This window comes from Corythoichthys intestinalis, chromosome 20 (assembly GCF_030265065.1).
Source record: "Corythoichthys intestinalis isolate RoL2023-P3 chromosome 20, ASM3026506v1, whole genome shotgun sequence".
In the NCBI taxonomy this organism is placed as follows: domain Eukaryota; kingdom Metazoa; phylum Chordata; class Actinopteri; order Syngnathiformes; family Syngnathidae; genus Corythoichthys; species Corythoichthys intestinalis.
This window is the reverse complement of record NC_080414.1, coordinates 27,819,029-27,844,693: the sequence shown is the minus strand read 5'-3', so window position 1 is coordinate 27,844,693 and position 25,665 is coordinate 27,819,029. Positions and strand designations below refer to the sequence as shown.

Genomic DNA, 25,665 nt, shown 5'->3' with positions numbered 1-25,665 from the left:
AAGTTGGTAATTTGCCACCTAAATCAAGAAAAAAATGATTTTCAAATTATGTTTTAAACAATAATAATTCTTGTATTAAGAACATTTCTGATTTTTTTTTTTTTTAGATGAAATATACTAACATTATGCTAAAATAAGTGTGTTAAGATTATTTTCAGCTAGCCATTTTTCTTATTTCAAGAAATCTGAGTAAAATTTACTTGAAGCACTGGCAGATCATTTCACTTATTTCTAGTAGATTTACACTGAAAACAAGGGAATTTAGTTTTTGGGAGGTGTGTTTTTGCAGTGCCTATATATTGATTCAGGTGATACACCGTTGGATTCAAACCTTTGTTTTGAAAAGCTTCCTCCTCGAGTTCGAGAAATTCACAATGATTAATGTTATGCTAACTCTGTCACAAAGATTAATGTTATGCTAACTCAAATGCAGGTCGGATTTTCAGTAGCAAAATTAGTGGGGTGTTCACCACCTCCACAACATTGACGTCTTTTTACATTTCTTACAGTGGCTGCTGCTGGCGGAAAAGAACTTCTAATATTCCTCGTTTTCGAAGGGGGCGGAGGAGGCTGCATGCAGTTTTTCTGTCACGTGTGTGTGCATGGGGGGACAAGTCATCAGCCAACCAAATGTGCGTTTGAGGGAAACAATTGGACTGGCACATTCAACAAGTGAAGAGGGGTCAGGGTAAGTCTGAAACTAATGAATTCAATTCACTTTATAATGGTAGGGTCAGTTCTATCCTTACAACATATGGGAAGACATTTTAAATTACTTATTTAACTGAAGTCATTATACAATGGAAATAAGGCTGCTTAAAAGTTGGTGGGGACAATTTGAGCATCCTGAAAAGTTGGTAGTGTTATGTCCCTACCGTCCCTATGCAAACCTACACCCTTGCATCAGACATTATAAAATGTTTGTTAAAATCACAAAATAAACCGACCTTAATAAGCAGCTCCAGTACAGCAGTCCTAGTTTTAGCTGCTTTTTCCTTTGTATACACCATCATACATGTGTCCTGAAGGAAGGATAATAACTCACATTCAATTTTCTTTTGAATTATTAGATCTAGGTCAACCAGACCAATAAATATTATCAGAACATAATTTGGTAGTCCACAGAAAACTTACTCTTATTTCAACGGCGTACGTCTTCTCCCACCCTTTGACCCTTGGAGAGAGTTTGTCCAAAAACTTCTCCAAAAAACACAAAGTCTTAACTCGAGCCTCCCGAAGCTGTGGGGCGGAACATTTTATTACATTACTTATCAACATGATACATGTTTTCTTGCAGTTATTTAGTTTGAACCTCATCTTGTGGTAATGACTTCTTCAGGAAGATGAGCAGCCCATAGTCTTTTGAAAACAGCAAGGATGTCTGTAAGGCTTTAAGACAGAATGAAATCAAAACGTGTTAAAATGCATTAGAAATATTGCTTTATGAAACTGCACATATCAACATTTTGGCATGTAAAGTACTCACCAATGTTACACCGACATGTGGGAAAATATATTGTTATTCTTGGCCGAAACCGAATATTGACAACACTTGGCTGAGAAACCGAAAACGAAAGACCGAAAAATACATATGCAATTATGTATATAATGAATATAATTTTATTTTAAATTATTTTACTCAATTATGCTCTGATTAAAGCCACATGGCTGCTTACAGTCATATGCTATTGTTTAGCCTCAACTGGATTCATTACCCAATTAATATTCATCCTTCACAAAGCCGCTGGAAACAGAAATGTTGTTTAATCCATCCAAAAAGGCGACCGGGAAATTACTTTTTGATTCATTGAGGATTTTACGACACTGTGCGGGTTTGCACTGGACCTCATGGGAAACGCTGTCTTCCTTAACTCCTTCATTTTTTCTGCTGGGCAAAAAAAAAAAAAAAAAAAAAAAATCTTTGCTGATTTTTATTCTACTCAAATACCAGAATATAGTGTAATTGTTTTGGTCTGGGATATTTCATGCTTTTATTGGTTATTTTTAATATTAATGTTACATTGTTTTTAATGAGAAATGAGCACTTACATTTGCCTTTTTGAAGTTGCGTTTTGTCTCAGCCATTTTCAAAGAGCCAAAAATAGGGCGTGCGAAACCTCATGATTTGATTTTGATGGGTAAAGTTTCATCCAATCGTCTCCCAGAAGTGGCAATAGCAACTAAATTCAGTGTATTTATTGATTTAGACACACAAACACATCATGTCCTTCAGCAGCATACTCAGGTCTGAAGGGGTTGGCAAATCCATTCAGAGCACACACAAATGAGCTCTACATCAAATCTAAGCTATTAAGATTTCATGACTTGATGAACTTCAAAAGTGTTCAAATGATGTACAAGGCCCACGCAAACTGTCTTCCGCCTAACCTACAAGCTCGATTCCAACTGAGGGGATCAAATTACGACCTAAGAGGAATCAGATTGTTTTCCTATCGGACAATTAGGACAACCCGAAAATTTTTTCTCGATTACGAACATTAGGGCTCGCCTATGGAATACATGTGATTCAGTGCTTACGAGAATAGAATCATTTAGTTACTTCAAAAACACATAACTCCACTGCACACACACATCCGCAACAAAATGTTCCCACAACAAAAAGACAACAAAAGGATGATTAAATGTCAGGGACAGAGACTAAGACATAACATCGCACGCCCTGAAGATATGCCCTGCAGCAAACTTAGATCACTAATCTGCAAGTGCAAATGGAGCTGCTTGACTGGACGCTAAGCATCGGACAGAATCTTCTCTACAACGTGACCTCATGGCAATCAATGACTTTTGGAAGGATATACAAGTGAAAAAACGGACAAAAGCGAAAAAAAACCTAAAAAAAAAAAAAAAAAAAAAACGGAAAACAAAGGCTGATGTAATGTGACTATGCAACTCTGCTATGCTAGACTGCATCCCGGGCTGTAGGGGGACGGGTATTGATAAGCATATGCTTTTTCCAGTTTTCCTTTGTCTATCATCGGTCTTTTCAGGAAAATCATTCCATATTTTGTGATTGTCAATGATTCTCTTTCTTTGGCCAAACTATCCCACATTTTGTAACTGTCAATGATACCGATGATGATGACAATAAATATTTCATCCATTCATTCATTCATTCAAAAACACTACCGCTTTTGTCCACCGGAGTCGCTAAAATCGACCAAAACTGAAAAGTTACCAAGTGTTGCTTTAAATGAAGTGGACGTCAATCATTGTCAATGGAAGGCAATTGGTTACATATTTGTTTGGAAGAGATCTGTTTACAAGAATGTTGCAGTAATATTTTGCTGTTTATACTTGCAGAAATGTTGCACTTAGACACAAGATTGTACGCGACAGCACAAAAAAAGTAATTTTTCCATTTATAAATAGTCTGTTTTTATCCTTAAATATCGTATATTGATTTCCTGGCGCGCATATCGATCGCCATATTGTGAGATAATAGTTATCGTGACCCTTGTATCGCAAATAACGTGGATTAACTGGGATCGTGAACACTGAATTAATTGTTGACACAAGCAATGCTGGCGATACAGCTACAACATTTTTCATCACACTCCACTGTTTTTACCGAGTTCATTGTCGGTGGGTGTTAGCATGCATGTCTGCCCCAAGTCTCCCACAAGATCCTGACATCTCAGAGACGCACGACGACTATCGACTTCTGTGAGTGATTCGTGGAGTTTCAAGAGGAGCCCGTGAATCCCTCCAGCGGCGTTGCTTTGCGGCAGAGACATAACTGACATGGAGTAACACGAGCAAACATTACAGGTATAGTTTCGTTACTTTTCTTAAGTGCGCGGTCAATGACTTGGAGCATGCACTTTCTTTTCTGCAATTCAATTTTGTACCCGGAAGATATCGGGACAGGAAACACAATCACGGCTTTTCAAAATAAATATCGGGTTATTCAACACAAAATATAACATTTCTCACGAGTTTGTTTTCAAATAACATTCCTTCAACAGTAAACATTATTTTAAAAAACAAAACAAATACATGAGTTAGAAAAAAAAAAAAAAAAGAAAAAGAAAAAAAACCCAGGACTTCTTGCTCTGGAATCTAGACATCCAGTAGACGCGTTTATCTTGACTACACCAGTTGATACGTAAGCAATTCCGCCATATTGAATGTGTCAAATCTGCATTGTTTTGTAAATGCATTGAAAATACGTAATTTTCAGACTATAAGACGCTACTTTTTAACCCTCATTTTGAATCCCGCAGTTTATTGTCCAGTGCATATTATTTATTGATTAATTTGGGTTAAGATGGTAACAATTTGACAGTAGCATCATAAGACTGTCATAAGACCGTCATAATTATGACATGACACTATCATGGGCATTTTCTGAATGCTTATGACGGATGTCATTAAGTGTCATCTGGCAAATTATGTCACTAACTCCATTTATGTCCAGCTTGGATCTTTTACATCCATTCAAAAGTGAGATAATTTGCCGAATGACACAAAATGATATGTTATAAGCATTCGTTAATACTCATGACAGTGTCATGTCATAATTATGATTGTCTTATGGCGCCACTGTCAAATAAAATGTTACAAAATACCATAACCAGCAATTAAGTAAACAACTGGAACAGTAACTGAAGAAATAATTATCACAGAACATGAACATGAACATGAATTTTGATCGTTATTTACATCGGCAATGCATGCTAGGTGGCAAGTTAGACAGCAATAGTGTTGAAAGCAGGTGGCAGCAGAGGTCTCCCCATGGGAGCAGTGATGGGCAAATGAAGCTTATTGAAGGAATGAAACTTTGAAAAGCTTCATTGATCGTGGTTCATTTAGTTTTTGGTGACAGTCTTATGGTGTCACTGTGAAATAAAATGTTACCAAATACCATAACTAGCAAATAATGAAGCAACTGGAACAGTAACGAAAGAAATAATTAGCACGAAACATGAATTTTGATTGTTATTTACGTCTGTAGCGTTGCAATGAGTTCTAGGAGGGATGTAACTTATAAATATGCCTTGACTGAGGACCTGTAATACCCATGCTAAATACCCACACAAGCATTTCTTGGATAACCAATGACAACTGTAAATTGTCACATACGCAGGTATATTACTATTAACTCCCCTTTTGCGGCTAGTCGTTGCTAGTCACTTCACTTTATTCGCGATCTGTGTACCCGGTAAGCTTAACTGAATTTTTTGTTTGGATGTGACTCCCTTTTTGTTAAATTCAGGCAAATTGATGCTCTTTGAGTCTTTTGTTTTCCAAATAAAACAATGTTATTTAAGTTATACTTTACAGTGGTATGAAAAAGTATCTGAACCTTTTGGAATTTCTCACATTTCTACATAAAATCACCATCAAATATGATTTGATCTTTGTGAAAATCACACAGATGTAAAAACAGTGTCTGCTTTAATTAAAGCCACCCAAACATTTATAGGTTTTCATATTTTAATGAAGATAGCATACAAACAATGACAGAAAAAAAAAAAAAAAAGTGAAACCTCTGCCAAAGGAAACTAGCAATTGAAACCAATTTTTACCATACAATTTCAGGTGTGCTCAATCACATGATGAGTGGTTTAAAGCTGCCCTGCCCAGTATAAAACACACACCTGGTAAGATTTGTCTTGATGAGAAGCATTGTATGATGTGCATCATGGCTGGGTCAAAAGAGCTGTCTAAAGACCTGCAATTAAGGATTGTTGATTTGTATAAAGTTGCTGCAACGCATCAGACCTTGCATGCTGTGCAGGGGATACAACAGGACAGGAAAGCCAGGCCCAGGAGCCAAGCCATAAAATGTTTTAGTAGTAACCATACAAACCAAGACCTCTTGTCCAGATAACACTGCTAACCACTGAATCTGTTATCTCATTTTTCTTTGATAAGGTAATGAACAAAACACTCATTTGTCTTTAAAATATTTATTGCAGGTATTCTATTATAGCAAGTATTTTCTTCCACAACATCATTTCAATATCATTCTTAAAAACCAACACCACAACACCACTTAAACACCACAAACATCCAACTCATTTCCAGACAAATATGTGCAATTCCTAACAAAATGAAAATTATTGAGATTTCTTTCGACCCATTTTCCATGTATTAAGCTCTTCTTTCAAAGCCATGTTTTCAGATTCAAGCTTTTCCGCACGCTTCTCAAGATCTTGAATATAAATCTTTTTCCTCCTCCTGTATTCACGGGCAGCTTCCCTGGAAGTCACAGTGGAAGAAATTCATAGGTATTAACTTCAACCATTTATCCTGTTCAGGGTCGCGGGAGAGAATGGGCGAGTTGTGGTGGCGACAATACAGGAAAAAATTATCCCTTCCCTGTGCTGTCTGGCCACTACCATATTTTTCGGACTACAAATAGGAGTTTTTTTCCCATAGTTTCGTCAAGTGTGCGACTGTAGTGATTTGTGTGTGAAATTATTAACACATTATTTTATAATTTCAATCATTTGAACCACAAGAGGGAGCTCAAGGCCTGTTTTTCAACATTGGTGGTAACTTTTTAAAGTTTGTTAGAATTGTCATGGGAAACGATACCTGAATTTAAAGGGAACCTCGGACTTTAATAAGCCACAATTGTTCTCTTTTACTAAAATACGTTATTAGAATAAAATATTGCCATTGATTTAAAAATCTACAATATTTAGTACATGTTTTGACCTACGGAGGGCGCCATGTTTAATGCGCGCAATGGACGCTCAGGGTGATGATGTAGATTGTCACTGTCACTTAATACTACCAGTGTTCTGTAATTCCTTCCTATGGGGTGAGACGTCCAACACATGTGCACGTCGGTTAAAAGCGGCAAGTCCTAACTATTTGTGTTTTTAATGAGTCTTTTATTACCTTTTCATTGCCTCAAAATACTTTTGCATGTGTTTCCCTCTCATACTTTTAAGCTCTGTGTTTTCTTGTGCTAACTTTAAAGCAGATTGTTGATCTGTTGACGACACTAGTCACGTTGTGTATTTAAACCACCACAAACCTTGCAAAACCGTTCCCTTGAACCATAAAAAAATAAAGCCGTTCACCTTGGAAACTAAAACGATCACCAGGATCACCGTAAGAGCTTTTCCTCTTCCAGAGGGGCCGCTAGACTAGACCAAAACTTACACAGTTCGCCATCACTCAAGTTACAAACATTGTAAGACATACGGAACAGGAAATACATGAAAATAAAAGTGTAACAGGAAGTAATGGCAAATTACAAAATAAAAGACGTTCAGTAGACAAGAATTCACCCTTATTTGATATTACTATGTTAAAGTATTTTCTTAAGGCATATGTAGTATGTTCTGTCTGTATGCATCCAAACAAAAGCTGAAAGCGCACGGTAGTACTTTGGGTGTCAAATTCGCTTCTTGTAGGACGTTTCACCAGTTTAGCACATTTTGGCATAAAACCGTTTTTTTTTTTTCCTACTCTCGTCTCATCCCGTATTTCCTGTTCATTTTGCTTTTGCTGCTTGTTTTGTGAAATATTGGAAGCGCTGTCATACACATTAATGTTCCTCTCAGGTTCTAAATGAAAGGATTTGAACAGATGACATGTTTATATCGCTAGAGTCATACTCTGGAAGCCCGGCAGAGTAACCATGTGAGGTCAGCGCCCTGCGTCGTAAACAACAATGGCGACCTACTAGTTAAACTCAATATAAAATTATTCTAACTCATAATAACATTTATCTTTTAAGAACTACAAGTTTGTGGATCCCTTCAAAAATTTCATAGAAAATATGCAAATTCATAGAAAATATGCAAATTGACAGCATATGTAACTGTCATTAGAACAATGTGAATTTATAAAAGAAAAAAATTGCAACTGTATTGCGTAATTAAATATTTATTTATATATTTCAATGAATAGCAACCTATTCCAAACTAGCAAGGGTCGACAAAACACTAATTTTCTTATTCTTTCCTTTCAAAGCAGTATTAGAGCTGCAAGTTGTAAATAATAATAAAAAAAAATGAATAAGCCTGCTTCGTGACATTACAACATGGCACACACACTACACAGCTAATTCTATCTTTGGCATTTAGCAAATTAATAATGCTTATAGTCTGCTTTAAGCCTGCATTGCAGTGTATCAGTGTATCTGTGTGCCCATACTTAAGCGAAGAAGCCTACAGTTTTCTTGGAGCTTATTCACTTTCTACTACACAAACTCCAGGTGAGTTTCAAATATATGTTTTTGTGTGCGTTTATTTAGAATCTAATTAGTTTATGTTAAGCAGAAAACATTCTCCCAAAGTAGCAGTACTAGTAGTAAACATGCAAACACATTACTAAATATTGAGCTCTAATATATGATTTTATTTTTCTTCCTGACACTGGTTGTGTGCTGGTCGCCACGTTACATTTCTTATTTGAATTATGGCGAGCGGCTAGCCTAGCTTGTTTAACAGGTTGGACTGGGCAGCAGGCTAATTTAGAGAATTGCAAAGAGATAAAGGCTACTTCAGGTTTAGGGGGGGCACAACCATACACTCGAGATCTGACTCATTATGTGTTACTTCTGCGCAGGGGCTGCAGGCCAGGGATAGGAGAGGCCCTGAATGGCAGCTATTAATCGGTCGTATTGCTTCTGCTTCGATTCATGTGCGTGTTCACAGGAGGGTGTGTGTTTGCGCGTTTGGAGGACAGAGGGTAGTGTTGTTCCGATCATGTTTTTTTGCTCCCGATCCCGATCGTTTCAGTTTGAGTATCTGCCGATCCCGATATTTCCCGATCCGATTGCTTTTTTTTTTCTCCCGATTCAATTCCAATCATTCCCGATAATTTTTCCCGATCATATACATTTTGGCAATGCATTAAGAAAAAAAATGAATAAAACTCGGACGAATATATACATTCAACATACAGTACATAAGTACTGTATTTGTTTACTATGACAATAAATCCTCAAGATGGCATTTACATTATTAACATTCTTTCTGTGAGAGGGATCCACGGATAGAAACACTTGTGACTTTGTATATTGTGACTAAATATTGCCATCTAGTGTATTTGTTGAACTTTCAGTAAATGATACTGTAGCCATGCCCAAATGAATGATGGGAAGTGGAACCATGACTGCGCGTAGTGCTACCAATTGATATATCTTCTCTGCGTTGGGAAATAACATAAGGTGTTAAGAAAAAGATCAATTGCTACCTTGCTTCCCCACATTGCTTCCCATGATATTTCTAATTGCAGGGAGAGGGGTTGTAAGGCTTCAGCCAATTAAACAAAGGCTCCAAAGGCTGCCAAAACTCACTCTACTCATCCTACGCTGCCTTTTATCTCTCTATATAGGTAAAACGGCGCCATTACAGATTGAGCGAAACAATGCGTGAGTGGGTCGTGCAGTGCATGCATTAATTGCGTTAAATATTTTAACGTGATACATTTTTTTAAAAATTAATTACCGCCGTTATCGGGATGAATTTGATAACTCTACCTTAAGCCTTAACTAAAGACTCTGAGTGTAACATATTATGTCTGTAACGATAAATACAATTAGAAAATGATTTAATTAAAAAGTATATATATTAAAAAAAAGGCATGGCCGATATTTTTTTGCCGATTCCGATACTTTGTAAATGACGTGATCGGACCTGATCGATTGGCATCTCTAACAGAGGGCGCTCTCACAGTGATTCTGGCTACAGCGCTTAGGAGGGCACACGCATTACTAACAATAAAGATAATGACTTCATAACCTTGATAAGGGTACTTGCTCGGTTAAGAGAGCAAGGGCCAGTGCCTGGGTACCACCTGGTGTGCCGGTGAAGAACTTTGTGTATATGGGGTCAAAAGCGACAGATAACGGGGACTTAAAACCAGAGATTATTCGCAGACGAGCCCTGGCAGCATCCACTGTAAAGTCTCTCTGGAAACCACTCTGGTGACACCAGACCATCTCACGCATGGCCGACGAGCCTCAGGCTGGAAACGACTACGAGGGAAGCCCCGCACCCAATGTGTTGACGTCGTTGAGGGGCGATCACCAACAACACGGAGTTGCCATATAGGATGCAGAGCACAAGATCACTAGCATTGGTTATATGGTCAATTACGGGACGCACTGACCCTCGCTGGAGCGCTAATGATTGGATGACATATTGAGCAGCAGTGTGTATTTTCCAACATGGGAAATTCCTGGATTTGCAACCCTCCTTTTTCCGATTAAAAGCTATTAAAATGAGTGTGACCTACTTCTCATCTTACTGTCATATTCTCACCTGTTCTTCATCAAGCTGCGTTCTGATTGCTTCCGAGGGATGCCACCTTGTGGGACAGCGTGTGCGTAAATGGGCCCGGCATATTGCATCTGGGAGGCTGTCATGTCAACTGCAGAGGCAGCAGAAATATTAAACAAGACACAAAGAAGACTGCTTGTGTTCCATTTACACGGGTTGCACTCATCATTCGAGCAAAAATTCATAGTACAGTACCTCACAGTCACATGCTGATACCGCACCATGATGTTGTGCATTGCATGAAGAAATGTCCACCTTGCTTCCATTTTCCAACCATTATAGCTGCATTGCAAATGTAATAACACTTTCCAAGGGTGAACATTTTAATTTTCCAGTTCAGCTCTTTTCCATTAAGCAATGTTTCCTTTCATCACAACATACCTTGGGCACTTTTGGATTAAATCCTCCCACATCCCAAAACAAGAAATACTACAAGCATGAATCTTAAAAGGTCTAGGGACAAAGAAAAAGTCAAAAAAGTGAGAAGCTGTAGAGCGCTGACGCCAAAAAGACCTTTAATCCCAGATACAAGACAGCATGGATCAGGTAATTAAAACTCAAAGCAGCATCTGCCGACTTGGTTGCACATTCTCACTCCTCCTTTCCTAGATTCCTAGCACTGTTCTATCTGAAGCCCATGGAACAACATGAAGAATTGGTTGTGAATGTTAAAAGTCACAGTTTTTGTCCGCTAGGGCTAAGTTGATCCCGGCAAAATTGCTCCCATGTATGTCAATCAAAGCCTGACACACCATCGTCTTGACTAGTTTACTTGTACAAATATGTCAATCAATACACACGTACAGTGGGGCAAATGAGTATTTAGTATACCTATATATTAGGGCTGTCAAACGATTAAATTTTTTAATCGAGTTAATTACAGTTCAAAAATTAATTAATTGTAATTAATCGCAATTCAAACCATCTCTAAAATATGCCATATTTTCTGTAAATTATTGTTGGAATGGAAAGATAAGACACAAGACGGGTATATACAGTGCCTTGCAAAAGTAGTCGGCTCCCTTGAACCTTGCAACCTTTCGCCACATTTCAGGCTTCAAACATAAAGATATAAAATTTTAATTTTTTGTCAAGAATCAACAACAAGTGGGACACAATCGTGAAGTGGAACAAAATTTATTGGATAATTTAAACTTTTTTAACAAATAAAAAACTGAAAAGTGAGGCGTGCAATATTATTCGGCCCCCTTGCGTTAATACTTTGTAGCGCCACCTTTTGCTCCAATTACAGCTGCAAGTCGCTTGGGGTATGTTTCTATCAGTTTTGCACATCGAGAGACTGACATTCTTGCCCATTCTTCCTTGCAAAACAGCTCGAGCTCAGTGAGGTTGGATGGAGAGTGTTTGTGAACAGCAGTCTTCAGCTCTTTCCCCAGAGTCTCGATTGGATTCAGGTCTGGACTTTGACTTGGCCATTCTAACACCTGGATACGTTTATTTTTTAACCATTCCATTGTAGATTTGGCTTTATGTTTTGGATCATTGTCCTGTTGGAAGATAAATCTCTGTCCCAGTCTCAGATCTTGTGCAGATACCAACAGGTTTTCTTCCAGAATGTTCCTGTATTTGGCTGCATCCATCTTCCCGTCAATTTTAACCATCTTCCCTGTCCCTGCTGAAGAAAAGCAGGCCCAAACCATGATGCTGCCACCACCATGTTTGACAGTGGGGATGGTGTGTTCAGGGTGATGAGCTGTGTTGCTTTTACGCCAAACATTTCGTTATGCATTGTGGCCAGAAAGTTCAATTTTGGTTTCATCTGACCAGAGCACCTTCTTCCACATGTTTGGTGTGTCTCCCGGGTGGCTTGTGGCAAACTTTAAACGAGACTTTTTATGGATATCTTTGAGAAATGGCTTTCTTCTTGCCACTCTTCCATAAAGGCCAGATTTGTGCAGTGTACGACTGATTGTTGTCCTATGGACAGACTCTCCCACCTCAGCTGTAGATCTCTGCAGTTCATCCAGAGTGATCATGGGCCTCTTGGCTGCATCTCTGATCAGTTTTCTCCTTGTTTGGGAAGAAAGTTTGGAAGGACGGCCGGGTCTTGGTAGATTTGCAGTGGTCTGATGCTCCTTCCATTTCAATATGATGGCTTGCACAGTGCTCCTTGAGATGTTTAAAGCTTGGGAAATCTTTTTGTATCCAAATCCGGCTTTAAACTTCTCCACAACAGTATCTCGGACCTGCCTGGTGTGTTCCTTGGTTTTCATAATGCTCTCTGCACTTTAAACAGAACCCTGAGACTATCACAGAGCAGGTGCATTTATACGGAGACTTGATTGCACACAGGTGATTTCTATTTATCATCATCGGTCATTTAGGACAACATTGGATCATTCAGAGATCCTCACTGAACTTCTGGAGTGAGTTTTCTGCACTGAAAGTAAAAGGGCCGAATAATATTGCACGCCCCACTTTTCAGTTTATTTGTTAAAAAACTTTAAATTATCCAATAAATGTTTTTCCACTTCACGATTGTGTCCCACTTGTTGTTGATTCTTGACAAAAAAGTTAAATTTCATATCTTTGTTTGAAGCCTGAAATGTGGCGAAAGGTTGCAAGATTCAAGGGGGCCGAATACTTTTGCAAGGCACTGTACATTCAACATACGGTACATAAGTACTGTATTAGTTTATTATAACAATAAATCAACAAGATGGCATTAACATTAACATTCTCTTAAAGACCAAATGTGAAGTAAGGTTGGCCAACCATGTTTTTGAATAATATCAATGGCTAAACAATTATAAGCATATTTTCATTATTTTTTTAACGCAACCCTTCCAGATTCTTTGTTTAACCCATAGCAACGCCCTTGACAACGAAAATGCTTTTCTTCGACAATCTTCGGAAATTACGTCACACCGAGAACTGCGAGGGAAGTCCACCATACACACAGTATTGTTGCATTGCTTCTCGGTAAGATTCCACGGCGGTGTGTGGCGATGTATTGTTCTCAATCTAAAGAAAAGTTGTATGAGTGGCTGAAGGATAGCAGGGTACGTAAATGGACATTTTTAGTTCGCACTAAGCGAATGAATTTCACGCCATCATCGAGTCGTGTTCTCTGACACAAAGACTTAGTAGATGCCTGCTTCCTCAACCGGTCTGCTCATGGTGAAGGATTTGCAAAAAAGTGTGATTTTTGGATAGATGACTGATGACTTTTTCAAAGCAGAGCTGCCAACATTTGTGGAAGAGTGCTTAAATTGTAAATCAGTGATTCTTGAGAATTAGACTAAAACAGATTTTTTTTTTTGAAAAAAAAAGTTTTGATTGCAAAATCTGAAGTAATGTTATTATTGACCAATGTCTTAGCTGTTCAGCAATGTGCCGGTGTCAGCTCCCCAATTTTTTTACCTCTTTCATAAAATAGATGCTTTTTGAGTCACTGTGTTGCATTTGTCACTACCGTCAGACACAATAAAAAACTCATTTTTATTTTTCTAGTCCAATACCAATTTGGAGCTTTCAAACCAAAGCCTTTCATTATAAGTACACTTATATGGTGCTAAATGGTAAATATTCACTTTCCTTTATTTTTTATACTGTTTCAAGTATACTCCTCTATAAGATCTTACATAATCCAACATTTACTTTTCACTTAAATATGTCAATGTTATTTTTTTAAATCTAAAAACACATTTCCCTAATAAAATAGAATGTTTCCTTGATATCCCAGGAGCACTGAAGTAACAAATTACAAACATATATTTAAAACAAATAAAAGTCCCTCTGACGGTGGTGACATTGGACCTGACGGTGGTGACACATATCTGACGGTGGTGACAGTGCCCTCAATTTTCACATATAATTCCATAATATAAACCACCAGTCATGCTTTTTTTGTTTTAAAACTTTATTTAACAATTTGCAAAACAAATAAAAAGTATGATCACTGTGATACATATTTGATTGGCAACATAAGGAAGAATCAAAGAACAAAATAATCAAATCAGTCAAGAATAATCAATTAACATTGGAAAATAATGTTTAAGTCATAACATTGTAAACTGCTATCTAGTGCATATAAACTGTGTATTGAACATATACTCCTATTTGAGAGAAGACAACAACTTTATCACTCCAACTCTCATTCAGCTTTGTCAGCCCCTATAATGTACGTGTTTCTCCTCTATGTAGTCCATGACTTCATTAGACTGGCTGTATATCTCCCTTCTCCTGCTTGCACGACCTGGTGTAGATGGTTCCACAAGTTTGACCAGAATATGTTCAAATGGTATGAAGCACACATCCCTTCTCTCTTCTCCCTGTTTTGGACTGAATTGTGGGCTAGGCCCATGAGGATGGTAGAATTCTACCTGTACATCTTCATGCTGAGCTTCCACCATTACAGCCTTTCCCAACCACCAGTTCTTATCATAAATCACTGCAAGCCAATCTCCGTACTGAACTTTATCAGCAGATAGATTGTTTATAGTCCCATCAGGAAGTAGAATCCTGCTGGTTGGTGTTTCATCTTCCTCCACTTCCTGTGGCTCGCTCTCCTTTTCCTGCTCCATCTCCTCCATGAGCATTGCCAGAGGACTTTTCTTTTTCTTTTGCAGTGGGCCATCGTCGTCCTCGGCCCTGGGTGTGCTGGCCTTCAACTGGCATGCCGTAGGGCTAAAACATTCGCAAATCTTTGGTTCACTGCAGAGTCTTTTTGGTTTGTTGGGATGACCTGATGGATTTTCCGAGTGGTAGGTACAGCTTTTAGTTTCTGACTTAAGGGTGCATCATATGGTTGCATGTCAGCTTCTGTGATAATGAAGAGCTTGGTACTGCACAGACTCCTCCCAACCATCTCATGAAAGACACTGTCATCCACAATGTCCTTTCCACTCAGTGTAAGGCAGGGGTGCCCAAGTCCAGTCCTCGAGAGCCTCTATCCAGCTTGTTTTCCATGTCTCCCTCCTTTAACACACCTGAATCAAAAGATCAGATCATCAGCAAACTTTGCAGAAGCCTCACAACGATCCTCATTATTTGATTCAGGTATGTTGGAGGAGGGAGACATGGAAAACAAGCTGGATAGGGGCTCTCGAGGACCGGACTTGGGCACCCCGGTATAAGGCTATCAGCAGTCCATTTCACAGTTCCTCCAACCCCGTCTGGGGCTCCCTTCCCATATGAGGAGGGGAAGAAGTTCCAGGTGGTTCTCTGGAAACCTAGAGTTGGATGGACACTGCAGAGAAGTGAAATTTTGTTTTTTGTTTTTATACTGCTTGCTGGGGCCATCTGACCAGAAGTGAAACGTATCAACGTTCTAAAGGAAATAAAGCTCTGCTATTCTCATACACAAATACAAATAAAATAAAGATAGATAAAAAAAATTTAAAAACTATAATTGTACTAATTGTGGTCAGCAAATCATATGTAATCCTTCCTTAGGGACCATTTGGACGTTTTCGTCACTACCGTCAGATGTCACTACAGACTGACGGTAAAAAAAATGTAGTCTTTTCCATGCTATGCAGAGGTAGTCCACATTAGCCATCTTGTTTTCACTCTCTTGCTAGCTGCCACAAAACTCTTCTTAAATATTACACATTTATGTTATAATGTTTTTTTTTTTCTATACACAAAAGATAAGGTGGTGACATGTTATGGTGGCAACAGAAGCAATTTAAATTTGGGCTGGCAAACGATTAGTTTTTAATCGAGTTAATTACAGCTTAAAAATTAATTAATCGTAATTAATCGCAATTCAAACCATCTGTAAATTATTGTTGGAATGAAAAGATAAGACACAAGACGGATATATACATTCAACATACGGTACATAAGTACTGTATTTGTTTATTATAACAATAAATCAACAAGATGCCATTAACATTATTAACATCCTCTTAAAGCGATCCATGGATAGGAAAAACTTGTTCTTAAAAGACTAATTTTATATTAAAACCCCTCTTAATGTTTTCGTTTTATTAAAATTTTTAAAATTTACAATCAAAAAATAAACTAGTAGCTCGCCATTGTTAATGTCATTACACCATGCTCACTCTCCAGACTCATAAAATCATTTGGACCCAAGTGCCAGAGGGCGCCAAACAACAAAAAACAGGTAACAAGTAACAAGCGGACATTACACTGCTGTCATTTTAATCTGAGCGGGGCATGTGCGTTAATTGCGTAAAATATTTTAACGTGATTAATTTAAAAAATTAATTACCGCCTGTTAACGCGATAATTTTGACAGCCCTAATTTAAATATATATATACTAATACTTATTCTCCACCATGATTTGCAAATAAATTCTTTAAAAACCAAACAATGTGGTTTTCTGTTTTTTTTCCCACATTCTGTCTTTCATGGTTGAGGTTTACCCATGTTGACAATTACAGGCCTCTCTAATATTTTCAAGTGGGAGAACTTGCACAATTAGTGTTTGACTAAATACTTATTTGCCCCACTGTATGTATGTCACTGACACTATTCCATTTTTTTATAAGATGTACCAGTCGATCACGATTGACATATTGGGAGCTTCTCTACTAACCAGTCTTATATAGCTTGTGTGCACTGTTGCTAATAACGGCGGTAGAGTATAACGGTTTTTCTAATGGCGTTAGTTTTTTTTAGTACACTCAAAAAAATGGAAGATTATTTATGATCATTTCAAGTGGTTTTACACAACTGCTTTGAGTATCTATTAAGTCAAATAGTTAAATGAAAAATGTCTAAATGGTTTAAGTAAGCCTGAATTAACTACTTGAATAATTCCTATTCAAACCTTTTCCATGCAAAATGTGTAACCACGCTCAAAAAAATGAAACATGGTATTTATGCAAGAACCTTATTTCAAGTGTTTACACACAACTGCTTAAAGTAACTATTAAGTTATATCGTTAAATGAAAAAGGCCTAAATGATTTAAGTAAGACTTAATAAACTATTTAAGTCAAGCAATTCCTATTCAAACCTTTTACATACAAAACGTGTAACCAGCTTTTGTTTTCTTATAACAGGAGTGTTAATTTAAAAAAATGTCATTGTGATGTTGTTAATATTCTGGATTCCCCCATCAAAGAAAAAAACTTTGGCTACAGGAAAATTACAGACCGCCGCAGCTTAGAAGAGGAGGGCCAACTGAAATGTAAAACATGTTTGCGGAAGGGGATTGCCGGGGCGGCAGTATCTCCAATATGATTTCGCAGTACCCCCACGACTCCAGCAGCTGAACGATGTCTTGATCCAGGCTTGGGTGAAACCCCCCAGAGAAAATCCATAGTCTCATTGGAAGCACATACAGGTTTTTGGAGGGCATTTATATGCACACATTTAAAAACTCAATCCTGTTTTGCACCAGTTGTTCCCATCTAGGCTGTGTAATGTACCCTAAGGCATGCACATGGTTTTTTTTTCAGCTGTGTTGTTATTGTAGTATTCTTACCTGGCTGTGTGTTTGTTATGGCCATTGGCACAACCTGTGCTTCATCATTCTTGTAGCAAAATGGAGCACCTGCAAAGGCAGTTCAAGTACTGGTTAAGTATTTAATCTAAGATGACTATTAATCGACATAAAACTGTGTCTGAATATACACACAGCTAATTAAAATTGCGTAATGTAAAATGAAAACTGATTTGAACAATACATCTATTCAGCTAGGTGCTTCTGAACTCAATTGACATTGCTTGAAACCTTGACCCAGATGATAAAGTGAAAGCAACCAAGCAGTTTTTCAGGGCAAATAATTGCTATTTTATTCAATAGCCAAGTCAATCACCTAATCAGAATTCAATTGAGCATGAATTTCACTCGTTGAAGACAAAACGGAAGGACAATGCCTCAAGCACTCGCGAACGCTGTTGAATGATATGTAGCTAAGTACCGTAATTTTCAGACTATAAGGCGCACCTGACTATAAGCCGCCACCTACCAAATCTGACACAAAAACGGCATAATTTGACACAAAAACGGCATTTTTTTCACAGATAAGCTGCACTGGACTCACTGTATTATGGGATTTTTACACCAAAATATATTTACCAGTAACAGTTTATTTGATAGCGACATCATAAGAATGTCATAAGACCAAATGAACCACCATGAAGCTTCATTGCTTCTAGAACAGTGGTTCTTAACCTTGCTAAAAGTACTGAACCCCACAAGTTTCACATGAGGATTCACCGAAACCTTGGGAATTAGATAATTTTCCAAATTAAAAAAAACGATACAGTGGGGAGAATAAGTATTTGATACACTGCCGATTTTGCTGGTTTTCCCACTTGCAAAGCATGTAGAGGTCTGTAATTTGTATCATAAGTTCTCTTCAACTGTGAGGGACGGAATCTAATACAAAAAAAAACAGAAAATCACGTTGTATGATTTTTAAATAATAAATTTGCATTTAATTGCGTGAAATAAGTATTTGATACATCACAAAAATCGAACTTAATATTTGGTACAGAAACCTTTGTTTGCTATTACAGATACCAAACGTTTCCTGTAGTCCTTGACAAGGTTTGCACACACTGCAGCAGGGATTTTGGCCCACTCCCCCATGCAGATCTTCTCCAGAGCCTTCAGGTTTCGGGGCTGCTGCCGGGAAACACGGACTTTCAGCTCCCTCCATAGATTTTCTATCGGATTCAGATCTGGTGACTGGCTAGGCCACTCCAGGACATTAAGATGCTTCTTACGGAGTCACTCTTTAGTTGCCTCGGCTGTGTGCTTTGGGTCGTTGTCATGCTGGAAGACCCAGCCACGACCCATCTTCAGGGCTCTCACTGAAGAAAGGAGTTTGTCAGCCAAGATCTGGCGATACATAGCCCCATCCATCCTTCCCTCCTTGAAAGGTGGAAAAGCGCTATATAAGTGTAACACCATTTACCATTTACGGTGCAGTCGTCCTGTACCCTTGTCAGAGAAGCAGCCCCAAAAAATGATGTTTCCTCCTCCATGTTTCACAGCTGGGATGGTGTTGTTGGGGTTGTACTCATCCTTCTTTTTCCTCCAAACACGACGAGCCGAGTTTAGACCAAAAAGTTCAATTTTGGTCTCATCCGACCACATGACCTTCTCCCATTGCTCCTCTGGATCATCCAGATGGTCAGTGGCAAACTTCAGATGTGTCTGGACATGCACTGGCTTCAGCAGCGGGACCTGTGCGTGCGATGTAGGATTTTAATCCATGACGGCGTAATGTGTTTTCAATGGTTTTCTTCGAGACTGTGGTTCCAGCTCTCTTCAGGTCATTGACCAGGTCCTGCCGTGTAGTTCTGGGCTGATGCCTCACCTTCCTCATGAACAGTGATGCCCCACGGGGTGAGATCTTGCATGGAGTCCCAGAACGAGGCAGATTGACCGTCAACTTGAACTTCTTCCATTTTCTAATAATCGCTCCAACAGTTGTTACCTTCTCACCAAGCTGCTTGCTTATTTTCCTGTAGCCCATCCCAGCCTTGTGCAGGTCTATTATTTTATCCCTGATGCCCTTACACAGCTCTTTGGTCTTGGCCATTGTGGAGAGGTTGGAGTTTGTTTGTTTGTTTGAGCATGTGAATAGGTGTCTTTTATACAGGTAACAAGTTCAAACAGGTGCAGTTACCTCCGGTAATGAGTGGAGAACAGGGGGGGTTCTTAAAAAAGAACTAAGAGCCAAAATATTTACTAGTTGGTAATGTATCAAATACTTATTTCATGCAGTTAAATACAAATTTATTATTTAAAAATTATACAATGTGATTTTCTGGATTTTTGTATTAGATTCCGTACCTCACAGTTGAGAACTTCTGATACAAATTACAGACCTCTACATGGCTTGCAAGTGGGAAAACCAGCAAAATTGGCAGTGTATCAAATACTTGTTCTCCCCACTGTATGTCTAAGCTAGCAAGCTAATAATTTAGCTAATTCCCATTCAACATTCTTCTCATTTTGACAGCATGTTTTTAGAAACAGGTCAAAATTTGAGACCACTCTGCCCATTGGTTGGTTGTATTCCCTCATACTAAGTGCGAGTCAACCGTCCACTGAGCAAACCAGTTCATCCTCCCAACAGATCCAGGACTAGCTGGCAGCTAACCAGTCTAAAACCTGGTCTAAAAAACCACTTTGCCTAGATTTAATCAGCATGAGAATAGGGCTCTGCGTTTCTTTACCTTTGCCGAACCCCTTAGACTAATTCACCGAAACCCAGGTTAAGACCCACTGTTCTTGAAGCTGCATTTGGCCTTCACTGCTCCTTTGGGGGAAACAGTCAACCTCTGCTGTCAACACTGTTTTCGTTCAACATGCCTCCTCACATGCACTGCAGCGCTAAAGATGTAAATAACGATCAAATTCCTGTTCTGTGCTAATTATTTCTTCATTTACTGTTCCAGTTGTTTCATTAATTGCTAGTTATGGTGTTTGGTCACACTTTATTTGACAGTGGAGCTATAAGACTGTCATAAGACCATCGTAATTTTGACATGACACTACCATGAGCATTAATAGATGCTTATGACAGATGTGATTTTGTGTAATCAGGCAAATTATCTCACTTTTGAATGAATGTAAAACATCTGAGCTGGACTTGAATGGAGTTAGTAACATAATTTGCCGGATGACACTTAATGACATCTGTCATAAGCATTCATTAAAGCTCCTGATAGTGTCATGTTATGATTATGGCGGTCTTATGGCAGTCTTATGACACCACTGTCAAATAAAGTGTTATCTATTAGCCCAAATAAATCAACAAATAAGCCGCACTGGACTATAAGCCGCAGGATTCAAAATGAGTGAAAAAAAGTAACGGCTTATTGTCGGAAAATTACGATATTAATACATTAGTCTCATGGTTGTTAATCAGTCACAGTACGTTTCGTTCCTTTAAACATGGGAGCCACACACACAAGTGGTTGTAATTCCGATACGGTTCACCTGAAAGTGTGCAGTTAAACCAGCCCATTTTGTTTGTGTCATTTTAAATCTATTGAGTGGTGTATTCATGGCTCAATAAACTTGTTTTGTGCTACTTTAAGGACGTAACAGAATATAGTAAACTGGAGATACGCATTTTAAAGTGGCAAAAACACAAATGAAAAGGTGGACTGTCATGTTTGGCGACACTAGTTCAAACACAGTTACCTTGAAATCCTGGAAAACACTGATTTTGGTACGTCCACGGGTAATATTCAGGAGATGTTGAATCAGCTGGAAGTGTCTGCGAATTCATGGCCATGGCCAATAGTGCCTGTGTCCCCTCAATAGATACATTGTTAGACGAAGGAGACTTAAAACATAACAAAAAAGAACAACATAGAACATCAAATGTAATTGTGTAATTTTAAGACGCGGCCTACAACAAAGCAAGAAAGCGACTGCTATATTCAACAATAATACATTGACAAACCGTACACAACAATATAAAACTAATTTAAGATGAGTACCTTGAACCTTCTATTATGAGCAAATATTAATTTAATACTACTTCTCGAAAACTCACATCCATTGGCAATGCCTCCGTTGGGCTACGTGTTATTGCTACATTTATAAGAGCTACCCCATCCCACCTACCTTTTAACACAAGCTGTTTGTCTTTATGAAGTGACAAACCAATAATATCAAAGATCTGAAAGGACTGGCTTCAAAGTCATGTGACTTGTGCATTATACAACGACCCAGACATTTTCAAGTAAACAAGCATGATGAATCTCAATGTTATACACTGTCCTTGATTCACAGCCCTGTCGGAATTAAGGCACCAAAAAAAAAATTTTTTTTAAATAATAAAAATAATAATAATAAGAAGAATAACACCATATTGGTGCTATTTATATTTTACTTTTTAGCTTTTGACCTTCAATTCAGCGCCAGAATGACAATTTGTTTGTTTTTGTCCTATTATTTCAAATAATATTACCAGTAATTGTTTATTCCCACCAAGCCTTTTCTCATGGTTCTATAACCATGAGATTATAGCAGGACAACAATTTTAGCGGCAGTCAAATAAAAAACACGATGCTTCCAAGATATTACAGTAAGTTCCAGACACTCATACAGAGGGGATTGTGAGTGTAAGGGAAGCTCAGCATCCCCCAAAATGTCGAAAAACCAAAACAAAAAAAATGTAATTTCATTCTTGAGTTTTGCTCATCATAATATTCATGCCTACCTATTGTATTATCGAATACAGTACTTGAATTGTGAATTGTTTTTTGTGTTTCTTGTTTCCTTAATTTTTTTCCCATTACAATTATTATGTTTTTATTTGTTATTATTATTTATTATTATGTTTTTTTTTGTTTGTTTGTTGTGTTTTGTTAGTGATGTATGTGTGGTTCGTGTAAAACAGAGGACTTTCTTACGATATAGCCAAACATAACTCTGTTTTCCCTTGGAATTGTGGCAAAGACTAAGTGTTGTTATCAACCAATGCTTTTTAAAAAAATTTTGTGTGCGTGTTTTTTTTTCACTTATACCAAATGGGCCATGAATTAAAATAATCGAATTGTTATTTTTGATTTGGCTGAGAACTATTAAATCATGTCCATGTATCTAAAAGCTCAAATAAAAAGATATATATGAAAGAATTAGCATATGACTGGTTATGATACAGCTTGCTTTGCATTAATTTGCGCAGCTTCACAGTTCTTTAAACAGTGTGGAAGCTGTGCGGATCCGGAGTGGAGAGTACATTGTTCCACTACTACAGTCAAACGAGACGAGTCATTGGCTAAAGACTGGGTATATTAAGGCTGAGTCCCTTTTTGAGTGACAGCGAAATGAGTGAATCAGTGATCTTGTTTCATTAATATCTGCGGGAGGCATTTTTCAATTAACATTCCATTGTTCTGAGTTGAACCAGAAACTTTCACAATCATCTTAGGGCGCTTTCACACTAGACCCCGGGGTCCTCAATTAGCGGACCGCGGTCCATGACCGGACCACGGCACACCTCTCTGCGGACCCAGAGCAAATGGCACTGTTAAAAAATAAATAAATGAATAAACTAAAAAGATTTGTATTTGAGCATCCCTGCACTAGACCAAGAGGACAAGCTTTTCCGGTTTGAGAGATACCTCACAGCAACACTTGCACATGAGTTGAAAAAGTTTGTTTTTTTTTTGTTTGGTTTAAAATAACGTGAAAAATCGACCTTATTTCTGTTTTTTTTTTTTCACTTGTGATTGCTTGTGTTTGGAGACTTGACTTCTGACACTCAAGTTTCTCTCCCTACCGAGCAGCAGGTGCCGCTGAGCCCCTCCACCATCACAAAGCATTCACAGGCGGACACACTTTGAGCTTCCCCTCATTGAAAGACCAGCATCCGCCACTGTGACAAACTGATCGTGTTCCAGATATCCCACCCTTTAAACTCAGAAGGTCAGGGGTGCTGTAAGCCACTCCAAGGAGGGGTGCTGCGGATCTTATTTTGTTTTTCCCATCCCAAAATAGCCAAATTTATCATCCTTGCACTTTTTCTCCATACAAGGCGTGCAGAATGGCTGTACAAACGCATACTAAATAGTTTACGTACTACTACTAGGCTACTACAAAGACAGCGTTGTAATTGTTGGGAGTTTTTGTATTGGAAATAAATGCGCCCGCGTATTATACTGCAAATCCCCACAGCTAGACGGCACAATGACACACAAATACATTTGAAAACTAAAAGGTTAAATAAGCCTAGGTTTAACAACTACTTTTTACAACACTCAAAAAAATAGTATACGAACATCCAACAGTGCTCTATTTGCAGTTCTCTACGGTCTAAATCTGCAGATAGCTTTTCCTCACTGGACAATATTATGAACTATCATAATCATTTTCATTTTCTACCTCAAATTGAATTTTAAAAAATGTCACTGTTTTTGTAAAGAAAAAAAAAAGCTAATTCATTTTTGTGCCATGTTAACGCCTCCTCTGTCAACCGTTAACTTTTCTGTTCCTATAGCGCCCTATACAACGTGACCTGGTAGCAAGCAAGGTGTCATGTGGTGACCATGTTATTAAAAAAAAAAACACAAAAACCTTTTCAACATATTTATTTAATCCCCAAAGTAAAATGTGCCATTGTTTCTATGTATACGGCGGAAAACAGTAAAGTGACTTGAAGCTCCGCTATGAGACCCCCAATTTGGCCAAATTTCAAAATTGTCCTATGTGCATGTGTGATACATCATTGGAAAGCTTAAAATCTCAATTTTCTGGGGGAAGAAAAATTTTGAGCAGGGGGGCATTTAAAAAAAAAAAAGAAAACATTTTTAAACAGCAAAACCCTAACTGGAGGCGAGAGCACGCGAAAGCAGAATTAAAGATGCAACGATTTTATCGAGACAATTAAACGATAGTTATGAGGTAGATATCCGTGACTCCTTTACAGACACCAAATTTTTCATTGTCACGTGTTTTGTTTTAAAGTTTAAAATATGCGAGTGAATATTTTTTTAAGTCGTGTTTTTTTTTTTTTTTTTTTTTAAGTAAAATATAGGGCAGTCAAAATTATCGCGTTAACGGGCGCTAATTAATTTTTAAAATTAATCACGTTAAAATATTTGATGCATTTAACGGACATGCCCCGCTCAAACAGATTAAAATGACAGCAAAGTGTCATTTCCACTTATTACAGGTGTTTTTTGGTGTTTTGCCGCCCTCTGCTGGCGCTTGGGTGCGACCGATTTTATGGGTTTCAGCACCATAATTATTATTGACATCAACAATGGCGAGCTACTAGTTAATTTTTTGATTGAAAATTATACAAACTTTATTAAAACGAAAACATTGTGAGGGGTTTTAATATGAAATTTCTATAACTTGTACTAACATTTATCTTTTAAGAATTACAAGTCTTTCTATCCATGGATCGCTTTAGCAGAATGTTAATAATGTTAATGCCATCTTGTTGATTTATTGTTATAATAAACAAATGCAGTACTTTTGTACAGTATGTTGAATGTATAGTATATATCCGTCTTGTGTCTTATCTTTCCATTCCAACAATAATTTAAGGAAAAATATGGCATATTTTATAAATGGTTTGAATTGCGATTGATTATGGTTAATTACTTTTAAGCTGTGATTAACTTGATTAAAAATGTTAATCGTTTGACAGCCCTAAACTAAATATTCGACATCAATTAATGATTCTAAGCTAAAAATGACAGACATTTTGAATAATAAATATAATTACTTACCTTCTTTTTACAGCTAGGTAGAAACAAAAGCGGTTCCACGACATCTGTAAACAGGGGTTTCCAGGGTAAAAGGGACAAATTAAATATACAGTGCCTTGCAAAAGTATTCGGCCCCCTTGAACCTTGCAACCTTTCGCCACATTTCAGGCTTCAAACATAAAGATATAAAATTTTAATTTTTTGTCAAGAATCAACAACAAGTGGGACACAATCGTGAAGTGGAACAAAATTTATTGGA

At 37.8% G+C, this 25,665-nt stretch overlaps 2 protein-coding genes across 6 annotated transcripts in view; both read right to left on the bottom strand.

Annotated features, from left to right (window-relative positions):
• Positions 1 to 3,873, bottom strand: part of prkdc (protein kinase, DNA-activated, catalytic subunit) — a 93,946-nt gene extending 90,073 nt beyond the window's left edge. The window contains exons 1-4 of the mRNA XM_057824608.1: positions 3,590 to 3,873; positions 1,313 to 1,389; positions 1,135 to 1,239; positions 948 to 1,022 (exon numbers count right to left, since the gene is read on the bottom strand). Of these exons, the coding sequence (XP_057680591.1) occupies positions 948 to 1,022; positions 1,135 to 1,239; positions 1,313 to 1,389; positions 3,590 to 3,764 (432 nt within the window). The 5' untranslated portion in view covers positions 3,765 to 3,873. The remainder of the gene's footprint in view (positions 1 to 947; positions 1,023 to 1,134; positions 1,240 to 1,312; positions 1,390 to 3,589) is intronic.
• Positions 3,874 to 5,489: 1,616 nt separating this feature from the next.
• On the bottom strand, positions 5,490 to 21,850 carry LOC130909048 (cyclic AMP-responsive element-binding protein 5-like). 5 transcript variants are annotated; one of them, XM_057825112.1, is made up of 5 exons: positions 21,808 to 21,822; positions 21,379 to 21,484; positions 17,695 to 17,763; positions 10,254 to 10,362; positions 5,490 to 6,225 (listed from the first exon to the last, which is right to left on the bottom strand). In XM_057825112.1, exons 2-5 carry the CDS (start codon positions 21,470 to 21,472, stop codon positions 6,084 to 6,086), a joined length of 414 nt encoding a protein of 137 aa, XP_057681095.1. In that variant the 5' UTR covers positions 21,473 to 21,484; positions 21,808 to 21,822; the 3' UTR covers positions 5,490 to 6,083. The 5 variants fall into 5 exon arrangements, with proteins under 5 accessions (XP_057681095.1, XP_057681092.1, XP_057681094.1 ...); XM_057825109.1 differs by lacking the exon at positions 21,808 to 21,822 and adding an exon at positions 21,737 to 21,782; XM_057825111.1 differs by having other exon boundaries at positions 5,492 to 6,225; positions 21,379 to 21,523; positions 21,808 to 21,850.
• Between the last annotated feature and the right edge of the window lie 3,815 nt (positions 21,851 to 25,665).

What these genes read in the sequence shown, in the direction of transcription:
- LOC130909048 (XM_057825108.1), bottom strand. An exon ending in CATAACAAACACACAGCCAG is followed by an intron (nt 10,363 to 17,694) that starts GTAAGAATACTA and finishes CTGCCTCTGCAG; the next exon opens with TTGACATGACAGCCTCCCAG. An exon ending in CGCAGCTTGATGAAGAACAG is followed by an intron (nt 6,226 to 10,253) that starts GTGAGAATATGA and finishes TGTGACTTCCAG; the next exon opens with GGAAGCTGCCCGTGAATACA.